General features: G+C 39.4%; 1 protein-coding gene across 5 annotated transcripts in view; it reads right to left on the bottom strand.

Annotated features, from left to right (window-relative positions):
- Cop1 (COP1 E3 ubiquitin ligase) overlaps window positions 1-9,360 on the bottom strand; it is a 172,574-nt gene extending 163,214 nt beyond the window's left edge. For 4 of the 5 annotated variants that reach the window (XM_026388476.2, XM_026388479.2, XM_026388477.2 and 1 more), the window contains exon 1: window positions 8,847-9,360. In XM_026388476.2, coding sequence (XP_026244261.1) covers window positions 8,847-9,265 — 419 coding nt within the window. In that variant the 5' untranslated portion in view covers window positions 9,266-9,360. Of the gene's footprint in view, window positions 1-8,814 lie in introns of all 5 variants that reach the window. The other variant, XM_026388480.1, reaches the window with a different exon arrangement.
- Window positions 9,361-12,932: the final 3,572 nt, after the last annotated feature.

Raw genomic sequence — 12,932 nt, 5'->3', positions numbered from 1 at the left:
TGTAAGAAGTAAAATCAAGAATCAATAAATGGGATGGATCCAAATTAAAAAGCTTCTTCTCAGCAAAGGAAACAATTAATAATGTGAGGAGAGAGCCTACAGATTGGGAGAAAATTTTTACCACATGCACCTCCAATAAAGCATTAATCTCTAGGATATAGAAAGAACTCAAAAAAATTATCACCAAAAAAAAAAAAAACAATAAGTGGGCTAAGGAACTGGAGACACTTAACAGAAGAAATACAGTTCATCAGCAAAATATATGAGATAAAAGTGTTCAACATCTCTAGCAATTAGAGAAATGTAAATCAAAACTACTCTAAGATTTCATTTCACTCCTGTCAGAATGGTAATCATCAAGAATACAGGCAACAATAAATATGTTAGCGAGGATGCAGTGAAAAAGGTACACTCATACATTGCTGGTAGGATTGTAAACTGGTGCAACCACTATGGAAAGCAGTATGAAAATTCCTCAGAAAACTGGGAATGGAACCACCATTTGACCCAGCTAAGGACTTAAAATCAGCATACGATAGTGATGCAGCTACATCAACGTTTATAGCATCTCAATGCACAATAGCTAAACTATGGAACCAACCTAGGTGTCCCTCAATAGATGAATGGATAAAGAAAATGTGGTATATATACTCAATGGAATATTACTCAACTTTAAAGAAGAGTGAAAATATGGCATTTGCCAGTAAATGGTTAGAGTTGGAGAATATCATGCTAAGCGAAATAAGCCAATGCCACAAAACCAAAGGTTGCATATTTTCTCTAATATGTGCATGCTAATTCACAATAAGGCAGGGCGAGGGTGGGGAGAGCTAGGAAAGAATAGCGTTACCTTAAAGTAGGTAAAGTGATGGAATGGGAGGGGCAGGGATGTGGGGATAGGAAAGATAGAATGAAACAGATACTATTACTATATGTATATATGTGACTACATGACCAATATGATTCTGCAACATGTACACTCAGAAAAATGAGAAATTATATCCCATCTATGTATATCAAAGTGCACAAATGCATTCTACTGTCATGTATAACTAATTAAAACAAATTAAAAATTTTTTTAAAATGTGTGCACATCATGCAAGAGTCAGAAAGAATGATGTGGCTCAGTGGTAGAACACTAGCCTAACATGCATGAAGCATTGTGTTCAATCCCCAGCAGCACTTAAAAAAACCAAATAAACAAAATAAAGATATTTTGTCCATCTACAACTAAAAATATTAAAAAAAAAAAAAAGAAGGAATGAGCCAAAGGCACATGGAGCATAATGGCTTGATGCTTTATAAAGAGAAAACAAAAATGAAAATGACCTGTGCATAATAAATTTATATAAACTTAAAGCATATATAAAAATATATCTCACAACAATACATTTATATACACCACAACTGAACAGGAAACTTGGAGATTTGGAAAATGAAAATAGAGATTAAGAAAATAAGGGGGGAAATACAATCCCCTATTTAGTAAGATCTAAGATGTCTTCAGTAATGAGATGTACCATTACATACCACTAAAAATAGAAACAACTGTAAATATAAAACTTTCTTATCAGTAAAAAATTATATAAGAGGGCTGGGGTTGTAGCTCAGTGGTAGAATGCTTGCCTTGCATGTGTGAGGCCCTGGGTTTGATCCTAAGCACCACATAATAAATATAATAAAGTTATCATGTCCATCTACAACTAAAACAAAATGTTTTAAAAACTGTATAAGAAAATGTGGTATGTACACATTCATAATGGAATACTAATATTGCCATAAAAATTAAATTCTGTCATTTATAGTAACATTAGTGGAACTGGAGAATATTATGTTGAGTAAAAATAAGGCAAGCACAAAGAGACAAATACCCAGTTTTCACTTATATGTGGAAGCTAAAAAGTTGATCTCAAAGAGGTAGAGAATAGAATAGTGGCTGTCAGACTGGAAGGGTTTGGGAAAGGAGGATGGAGAAAGGAAGGTTTGTGAGGACAAGGAAGCTGGACAAGAAGAATAGCTTTTAATATCTTATAGCAAGATGATTGACTGCTTCATATTATTCAAAATAGCTGAGAGTTCAAAATAGCTATACTGAATGTTCCCAACACAATGATAAATGCCTGAGGTGATAGACTGCCAGTTGCCCTGATCTGATTATTACACAATGTACACATGTATCTTATAAATGTGTTCAAGTACTACTATGTGTTAACTAAGTACCACATGTCTATATATGTTTTCACTTATATAGGCATGTGGTACTTCTAAAAAATATCTATCTTTATGGATATGTATGTATACATTTGTATGTTTTAACTATATTTATTTATGGCCCTCTTTTTTATTTTGAGACAGGGTCTCACCAATTACATAAAAATAAATAAATAAAGATATTGTGTCCATCTACAACTAAAAAAATGTTTTTTAAAAAAAGGGACCCCTGAGATAAAAGTAATATTATTCATTCATTCATTCATTTTGGTGCTAGGAGTTGAACCCAGGCTTTTCACACACTAAGAACTCACTCTACCACTGAACTACACCCTAGCCAAAAAGATAATTTTATTGTTTAATGCTTTTCCTGAAACTATTTAGACTTACACAAGTTTTGTCACATAGCACTCTTGTGAATATAGACAGAAAAAACTAGAGTTTCCTACAAATTCTCATTTTTAAGTGTCTAACTTTTCTGAATTATTTTTCGCTCATCACTGATATCTAGATTTTTCCACACAATACTGTCCAATATTTGGTGATGCGGCATTTATTAAGGGAATCCACAATAGAACTAAAAGCTATTGGTGTTACGACAGTGTTTTTTGAAATGAGAAACATGACTAATTCACTTGCACTCAAGGTCAACATTTAACTGGAAACAACATTCCTCTGACCATACATACTCAAAAAACTGGGTGAAAAAATAAAGGAAACACTGGTTTCAGATATTGAACAAGATAGCACTGATTTTTTAAAATAAAACAAAAACTGAATTCTACAACTGAAAAATGCCATCTACAATAAAAAATTCACCTACAAGCAAAAACAATATTGGAAAAATAAAAAATATACAGGGATAAAATTACTTATAAGCAAATATTCTTGAGTTATATTCAAATAGTCAAAAAATTGAAATAATCCAGAGTGGACAAATTGTGCATAATTAAAAAGTTAGAAAGCATAATTCTAAAAAAGTTGACAAGTGCACAATCCTACAGTCACAGCTTTTAGGAAGCCTGAGGTAGAGGGATCAGCTGAGTCCAGGATTTCAAGATCAGATAAACATAGCAAGAATCTGCCTCAAAAAAAGAAAAGAGAAAAATGTAATAAAACTACAGTACAAACAATATAGTTTAATCTCAAAAAACATGCTTAGTAAAACAAGCCACAAAAGAGCATATAATACATGAATTAACATAAAATTTTACAATAGGAAAAACTATCAAGAAATAGAAGTCAGATCAATGGCAACCATGAATGAGAGTAAAGAAGATTTAACTGTAAAAGTGCATGAAGAAACTTTCTAGAGTGATTGAAATGTCCTATATTTTAAATGTTAGGGATTACACAGGTACATATATGTAACAAAACTCAGTAAACTATAAATTATACCTCAGTGAAACTGAATCATAAAAAAAAAGTTTTTCCCAGTATTTTGGGTCAAAAATTCCAAAAGGAGTCCTTCTGATAAACCCAGCCTATGTCACACACTCATTTCTGAATCAATTAATCAAAAATTCTTAGAAATTTTGAGAGGCCATTTTGAGAACAGCAGCAGAAACTGGTACAGGTGATAGATGCTTATAATAGATGACAAAATTCTCATGTTGAAACCTCAACTCCCAATGTAATGGAATTAGGAGATAGAGTCTTTTGGAGACAACTGGGTTCAGATAAGGGTGAGAGAGTGGAAAAGCCCTCATGATGGGATTACCAATACTTTCATCTTAGGCTTCACAGCCTCCAGAACTGTGAGAGATAAATGTTCTTTTGTTCAACTTACCCAGTCTATGGTATTTTTGTTAAAGCTGACTGAATTAAGACAATGTTATAATTTGTGGTTGAGTACATAATAATCACTGAAGAATCTGATAGTGCTGAAATGGTCTGGGGATACTAAGTCTCTCAAATCAATAAACTAAAACATACATCACAATAAATTAATAAAGCCCAGCAATAAGGAGAACCCAGTCTACCACAAAGCCACACACATCAACAGTGTCTGCTAGGGATGGGGACAGAGCATGCACACAACCCTTCTGAAAAGTAGGTGTGAAGCTGAAAACTGAAGAAAAGCTTTCTGGCATCCCAAACTTCACCCCACACTCAAGACAACATTGGTGAAATGTGAAGCCTTTGGTAGAAAAAAGGTGACTACACAGCAATAACAAAATCCAAATTCAGCCCAACTCCTGACCACACTGACTCAACCTAACAGGAGAGGTGTAATTATTTTCAGGCATCAACACTACTGGACATGCAATCTCCAGTATGAAATATACATAAAACCAAAAACAAACAAATCCCAAAAGCCAAAGCAATCAACAAGCTTCAAGAGAAAATTCCAATGGTAAGCCTATGAGACAAAAACTATGATTAATGTGAGTAGATCTAGTAGAAAAAATGGCAATATGCATGAAAAACGAATTTCAGCAAAGACATGAAAACTAAAAGGGAAAATAAAATGAAATTGCTAAAACTTTTTAAAACACATGATCTGTGACAAAGCATTCTTTTGATGGGCTCATCAAAACACAAATAAAGAAGCAAAAATATGAAAAGAGGTCAACAGAAATGGTTCAAATTAAAACACTACGAAAAAAAAAAAAAGAACAGAGTATCCAAGAGCCACGGGTCAATATCAAATGATGTAGCAAGTATGTAATTGAAGTCATAGGAGAAGAGGATGGATTAAAGAACTATGTATAGAGGTAATAGCTCAACTCTTTTAAAATAACAATAGAAATCAAACCACAAATGTAAGCTCTGAAAATTACAAAAAAGATTTTTGAAAACAAGATTCCCTAACACATACCTTGCTTTTACACTGCTAAGACCAAAGAAAAAGAGAAAAATCTCAACCATCTGCAAGCTAAGGACAGAGGACTCAGAAGAAATCAAACCTGTGTACACTTTGATTTCATATTTCCAGGTTCTAGAATTACATGAAAAAGAACTTGTAAAGTTTATACCACCCACTCTGTGGTATTTTGTTATGAAAGCCCTAGCAAATGAATACACCATATACCAAAAATAGAAAAAAAATTAGAAAAAATTAAAAGAAAACCGTAGATCACTATCACTCACAAAGAAAAAAAAAACTTTTTCAAAAATCCAATAATATATTTTAAATAATGCATACAAATTGGAATGAAAGGAAAAAACTATTTGCAGTTAACCCCGCTATCTTAGAAAATCCCATCTTCTACCAAAAAACAATTCAAGTGAATTTTAAAATTCACAGGATATAAATAAGGTCAATATACAAAAATAAACTGCATTGCTATATGCTCGAAACAATTAGAAACCAAAATTAAAATAACATTTACAACAGCATCAAAAGCATGAAATACTTAGTGACAAATTTAACAAAATATTTTCTTCTACAAGATTTAGTTCTCTTATGTCTATAACCCATTTCAAGCCAGCTTTTATATATTTTATATATATACACATATATACGGGTATATATATGTTTGCGTGTGTACACACATACTCACACACACACACACACACACACACACACTGTATGTTGTAAAGGCTGAAGGCTTCCCCCACCCTCCCATGGATGTCTGATTATCATATTTAGGACCTCTTTAATTTCAATTTGCAAAACTTAGGTAGTTGAAAGTAAAAGGTGTTGCTCAGAGAAATTAATGAAGACCTAATAATTGAAGAAACACACTATGTTTATGAATCAAACAATTCAATATCTTTAAGATGCCAAGTTTTTCTAAATTGAGTAATAGACTGAAAGAAACCCAAATTAAGAGCCTCCATCCTCTTTAATACAAAATGACAAGCAGTGAGCATGCTGGCGCACACCTATAATTCCAGCAATTCTGCAAGGCTGAGGCAGGAGGACAGCAAATTTCAGGCCAGTCTCATCAATTCAGCCAGGACCCTGTCTCAAAATAAAAAGGCCTGGGGATGTAGCTCAGTGATAAACCATCCGTGAGTTCAATGCTCCCAGGAAAGAAAGAAAAGAAGGAAGGAAGGAGAAGAGGAGAGACAGAGAAAGGGAGGGAGAAAAACAAACAGACAGGCAGGCAGGCAGGCAATTTTTTTTCTTTATGGTTCTAGGGATCCCATGCAGGGCCCTGTGCATGCTAAAGAAGCACTCTATCACTGAGTTATGCCCTCAGCCCTCACAAATAATTTTTAAATGTATGTGGGAATGGAAAGAACCTTAATAACCAAAACAATTTTGAAAATACAGGAACAAAATTATACTGATTTCAAGATTAATAGTTATAAATCAGTATAGTAATGGTGTAGAGAAAAACATATAAATCAATAGAACAGAATACAAATTCCATAAAATTCATACATAAATAGCTAATTTGAAGAGAGGTACTAAGAAACCCTAATGAACAAAGATGGTCTATTCAACAATTGGTGCTAGGATAATCAGATTCCATGGATAATGAAAGGAGGTGGATCTCAGCCATAAGAAACGTATAAATCTTCTAGAAGAAAATCTCTGTGACTTCATGCTAGACAACAATTTCTTAGAAAAAAAATCACAAACAATAAAAGAAAAAAAATCAATAAACTAGACTTTTTTTTGGCCATTGAAGAAAACTAGGGAAAAAATGAAAAGGTAAACAACAGACTGGGAAAAAATTATCACACTACCTAAGACTGACAAGACATGTAACCAGAATCTAAAATGAACCCTTACAAGTCAAAATGACAAGCAACTTAGGAGAAAAATGGGCAAGAGGTTAGAACAGATGCTTCATAAAAGATATGCAAATAAAAAATAAGTAGTTGACTTATGCTCAACACCATTAGTTATTAAGGTAATGAAAATTATGACAAAACCACCATATATCCACTAGTGATTAAAATTTAAAAGGCTGAAAACACAAAATGTGGGCAAGGATGTAAAACAATTACAATTTTTTTTTTTATGTTGCTAGTAAAAAATGCAAAGGGGTACAGCAACTTCAGAAAAACTTTTGCAGTTTCATTCATTCATTCATTCTGCAATACTGGGAGATGAACCCAGGGGCGATACTGAGCCACATCTCCAGCCCTTTTTCTATCTTTTATTCTGAGATAATCTCACCAAGCCCTTGAGGTTGGCCTTGAACTTGTAGTCCTTCTGCCTCAGACTCCTGACTGCTGGCACACCTGTGTGCCATGAAGCTGGGAGGGGAGATCAATGATGGATGTCAGGTGCTCTTACATTCCTCTCTAATTCCTTACAGCTTTAACTGTAGTACACTGAAACTAAGATGGTGCCTGGCAGATGATGAATGTCAAATAAGTATCTGGTGAATGACTGAATGACTAATTTCCTCATTTTTCACATCTACACTACTTTAGAGACCTATGTGGATACAGGCATGTTCGCTTTCTTTTATTCAACTGAAAATTGAAATGTGAATGTTCTAAAAACAATAACTAAATCCCACGAGCTCCCAATTTGTTTTATTAGCTTCTACTTCAGCATGCGGCACTATTAATTGGGTAAAAAAGCAAACATCTCTTAGATATACTTTAAATTATTTATACATAACACTCACAATTATAGTCCAATTTCAATGAAAAATGAATTCTGAATCCAGAACAATTGAATATAAATGTAGAAATATGAATAAAAACATTATTGTTTTTCTGCAATAAACAGAAATCTCCTATTTCCAATTTCTAGCCCTATCATAGTTAAAATACCAAATCTGGCCCCCTTCACCCCTGAAGTGAATCGACTTCCCCAGTAACGACTGCAAGTCAACTTCCTAGGTTATTAATATTCTAAGTCAATCAACTTACTCCAGAGAAAAGACACAAAGCCCTACCAGTTCTTAATCAGCAAAAAGCAATTACTCTCTCGTAATCCTACAAAGAATAACTAAAACAAATGAGAATTTCAAACTCTGTCCAAGACTATCCACTCCATCTTTCACTAAATGCGGTAAGCCCCACTACACCAAATATGACTGAATATTACTTTGTATCATTCAAGATGCTAAACATGACAACAAAATGTCTCTACCTGAGCATCCCTCAGGCCAGAAGTTTCAGTATACTGTTACACAGCATGCTGTAATAAAGATACATGTGACACATAGATATTTAATAAATGTGGATCTCTCGTTCAAGTTATTCAGTTGAAAAGTGGACCTTTCCTGAACAGACTGACTACAGTATCCTCCACACATGGTCAAGTGCCTTTTAAAATAGGACATATTTACACGTAGCCAAAATGGGTATTTAAAGACTACTTAAAACATCCCTACCCATGTTTAGAGCATCATCTACCATATTTACAATAAGCAGATTTTGACCAGCAATTCCACCCCACTACTTGTAGCTGAACAAGTATCCCAGACTAGGCGCTTTGTCCGCCAAATAGCCAAAAAATTCAAAACCCAATTTCCGTGCCCAAATTTCTTCTTTTCTCCACCATCATTTATTTGCCCCCCCCCCATTCCCTAAACTCCCTGCACTTCCTGCCCACCGCACTTAGCGCTCTTCACTTTCACCCCCGCTTCCCCGCCCCTAACCAGACCCTGCACAGCACCAGGGTCCCGGCTCTCCAGAGGCCGCCCCCGCCGGAGCCCCCCAGACCGAGCAGCGGGAACGCACAGTTGAGCGAGGGGGCTGCTCCTCAGACCCACCATACGAAGTCGTTGCTTTTGTCCTCGTAAGAGTTGATGAGCCCGTTGCAGAGGGGCGCGAGCAGAGGACGCTTCCTGCTGCCGCTGCCCAGGCTGGAGCTGCTCCCTCCTACGCCGGCGCTGGGCCTGGCCGCGCAGCTGAGCCGGGACAGGCCCGCGGACACCGCCCCGCCGCCGCTCGCGCCGCCGCTGCCCGACACCGCTGCCGCCACCAGCACAGGCCGCACCGGGCCGCCGAGACCGCCCGAACCCGCGGCCTGCGCTGCCCCGCCGGACCCCAGCGCCGCCGCCGAGGCCGCCACGGAAGGCGGCGATGGGGACGAGGATAAGGACGAGGAGGCGGAAGTCACCGAGGAGGCCGCCGACGAGCCGGGGCTCGTCCCCGCGGAGCCCGACCCGGCCTGGCGGCTACCGGACATCGTGACTCCCGCCCCTCCGGCCGGGCGCTCGGAGGCGAGGGACCGCGACCGCGACCGCGACCCTCCGCCGCGCCCCTCCCCTCAGCTCAGTGCATCCCGAGGACGCGCGCCGGGAGGTGGGGCTGAAGAACAATAAAGTTGGGGGTCTCAAGGCAACCGCACCACAGCGCCCGACGCGAGGGGGCGGAGGGAACTAATCAGGCAAAGCTACAGCCGCTCTCGAGGCCGCCGCCGCGGTCCCCGTAGCAGCCAACCCCGGAGGGCCGTGCGCGCGCGAGCGGCGGAAGGGGCGGGGCGGCGGGTCTCTGCACGCCGCGGGCGGCGTCGGGCGCGCACGGCGGCTGCGTCGGCTGGAGACCCCCTGTGGGGACCTCTTTTCGCCCGTGACGTGCAGGAGGGCCGGCTGATTTAAAGGGGCGAAAGAGTTAGAAGGGAGCGGGGTGGATGGCAGGGTAGGGGTTGGTTGGGAGGATCGGGAAGGGGCTCCTGAGGCGAATGCGCACGCGCACCTTGGGCGCCGACGCTTGAGGTTTCCCCGGGTGTCCGCCGGGGGAGCGCGGAGTCGCCGCGTCACGCATGCGCGAGAGCGAGCGCGCCGCGTTCCTGAACGCGCCCGGGAGCTGTGGAGAACGCCGTCTCCCGGGACGCGGGCGGTGTGTCCTGTGGGCCGGGCACGACAGGAGCTTCCACATCATGAAAGGGAATCGCTATGGGCCGGGGACACACGGGCGAAGCCACAATCCCGGAGCAGTTATAAGCGCATTGGACAGAATCGCCTGCTCCCGGCCCTGCTGGTCCTGGGCGATTCCGCGGCGTCGCGGGCAGCAAACCGAGATGTAGTCAGTGAAAGGCGTTAAGGTAGCTCAGTCAGAACCCGGCTCAGTGTGGGTCTGTTGTGGTTCTAACAGAACCAGGTCACCTCAATTAATACCACCACCAGGAAAGGCACCGTTTCTGGTAGATTTCCTTTGAGTGTTAAAAATTGGTGGCAGGGGCTGGGGATGTGGCTCAGCGGTAGTGCGCTCGCCTGGCATGCGTGCGGCCCGGGTTCGATCCTCAGCACCACATACCAACGAAGATGTTGTGTCCGCCAAAAACTAAAAAAATATATGTATATATTAAAAAATTCTCCCTCCTCCCTCCTCCCTCCTCCCTCCTCTCTAAAAAAAAAAAAAAATGATGGCAGATTTTCACTTGCTGCTTTGCGAACCCCTAAGATTCTGGGGGACGTAAATTTGAAACAACCACAACCGAAGTGGATGATTCTCTGTTTCCTTTTCTTTCCAACTTTATCGTTCCGTGATTCCCACAGGAAATCCCCGATTTAATTCTGTCCTAGGTGCTGGAACTTGTAAGAGGAATTAGGAACTAGGAATAACAACTCCGCGAAAGGCAGCAGAGCCAGGGAGGCGCCAGGAGGAAGGCCTATTAGCCTGGACCTGGCTGTTAACCTGACAGCAAACCAGTCTGACACTGTCACCCTCCTCTGTGCTTTAGCCTACTCATATCTCCAGATTCTTGGACCTAGCTCAGATTTCTGCTCAGAATAATGACATAGGAATCAGCTTATCAGGTTTCTGAGAATGACCCTTCTTATAAAAATACTGCATTATTGAACCTCTTATAAATTCACTTTCAAGATCCAAACGAAAGTGGGCAGACTTTCCTTGGCAGAGATAGTTGTACTCGTTCTTCTGCTCTAGGGTACTTTGTTCCCATGTATAGCATTATAGTTTAGTGGTTTATATATAATTCTCCTCCCAAACCTATCAGCCTCAGCTTTGTATTGAACACAATGCCTGGCTTATGACAGGTACTTAAACAGTTTACTAAAAAAAGAATAGAGCTATTGATCATCTTATTTTTTATCTCATTAATGTCTTTCCAACTAAAATATATGTCCTATGAAAGCAAGGAACATATTTGTTCTCATTGGGCATTCAATAATTATTTGATGTAGGAATGCATAAATAAATTTGCTCAGTATTTTGAACACTTACTAGACATAAGTCTGGACTAGACAAAGAAGAGAAAGGAGTTAACAAAATATTGTTCCTACATTCAGGAAGCTAACAGGGTAACTGGGGAATTAGAAAAATAAAAGATAATACCAAGGTGCACATGCATATTTTTTATTACAAAAGGCATAGAATCACCAGAAGAGCTGGAAAAAGTAAGTTCTGAGGGCCAGCCAAGTTGGTGGGAGAAGGAATCAGGCCTTAAGAGAAAAATATAATTTGGTCAATTAACATCATGAGCCCAGAAAATAAAATGCTTACATCAAGTTCACATATCTGTTTGGTAGAGGTAGACGTTTATTCCAGAGATATGTATTCGGGAGCTAGATGGTAAAGAGCCTTGAATCTAGTTTGTAAGGTAGTCTGTAAACAGTTGGGAACAGGCAGTAAGTGAGATAAAAAGTCTTTATTAGATTAAGTTTCAGAAGATGCGGGATATTAGAGAGCAAAGAGTCTAATTAGGAAAAATTGTACCGGTTTATTCGTAAGTGTGAAGATTATAGATTAAGGTGATAACAAGGTAAGTTAGGGACTATTCTGAGAAAACAAGTAAAGAACAATAGAATTAAGTTACTCCCTGTAAAAGAATCTTTTAGACCCTAGAGGTCATTAACCAGTTCTGCCTTTTTAAAATAATTTCTTCTTTAGTGCTCTACATAATAGCCAATGTATTATATCAAAATGATGGAACACATGGGCTGGGGATGTGGCTCAAGCGGTAGGGCGCTCGCCTGGCATGCGTGCGGCCCGGGTTCGATCCTCAGCACCACATACAAACAAAGATGTTGTGTCCGCCGAAAACTAAAAAATAAATATTAAAAAAAAAAATGATGGAACACAAAGACATGACAACAGAGTTGGAGACATCTGGTGGATAGTTTAATTTGGGATCTCTTGAGTGAGTGTGGGAAGAAAAACATTCAAGTAAACATATCCAGATAGAGACTGATAACACAAAGCTCTGTCCCAGGAGAATATTCAATATATGAGAGAAATATTTGGAATATAATAAGGAGATAGTGTATCAATCATCAAGTGTATTTAAGGACCAGTGAGCTATATTAGTCCATTTTGTGTTGCTATGACAAAATACCTGAGGGTACCCATAACATAAACAAAAGAGGTTTATTTTACTCACTATTATAAGGGCTGGAAAGTCCAAAATTGGATAGCTATATTTATTTTGGCTCCTGATAAGGACCTCACTGACCTGATCTCAACATACTGGAGAAGCAGAAAGGAAAATAGCCCTGTGCAGAAGGGGCCAAGCAGGTGGGGTGGTCTTGCTCTATAAACAACATGCTCTTGAGAGAACAGCTTGTTCTCACTTTTCAAGACCAGCATAATGGGTTTCTAGCCAGGACCCCCCATAACTTAGTTACCTTCTGCTCCACTGCTCCACTTCAATACCACCACACTGGGAACCAAACTTTTAACACAGGAAGTTGGGGGACACACTCAAACTAAACCATGAACATTTTGCTATACCCACAATTCTCAAACATTGTTCCAGAGAAGGAACATCTAGAAAGTTTGTTAAAAACTGAATATTCATGAGCTTCACCTCCAGAAATTCTGACTCTTTGGACCTGGGGTATGGCTCAGTAATATGCATTTTTACCAGCACCCAGGTGGATCTGATGCAGATA

The sequence above is a fragment of the Urocitellus parryii genome, chromosome 9 (assembly GCF_045843805.1).
Source record: "Urocitellus parryii isolate mUroPar1 chromosome 9, mUroPar1.hap1, whole genome shotgun sequence".
NCBI lineage: Eukaryota > Metazoa > Chordata > Mammalia > Rodentia > Sciuridae > Urocitellus > Urocitellus parryii.
Note: the sequence above shows the minus strand (reverse complement) of the source record. Positions and strands in the feature narration are given on the sequence as shown.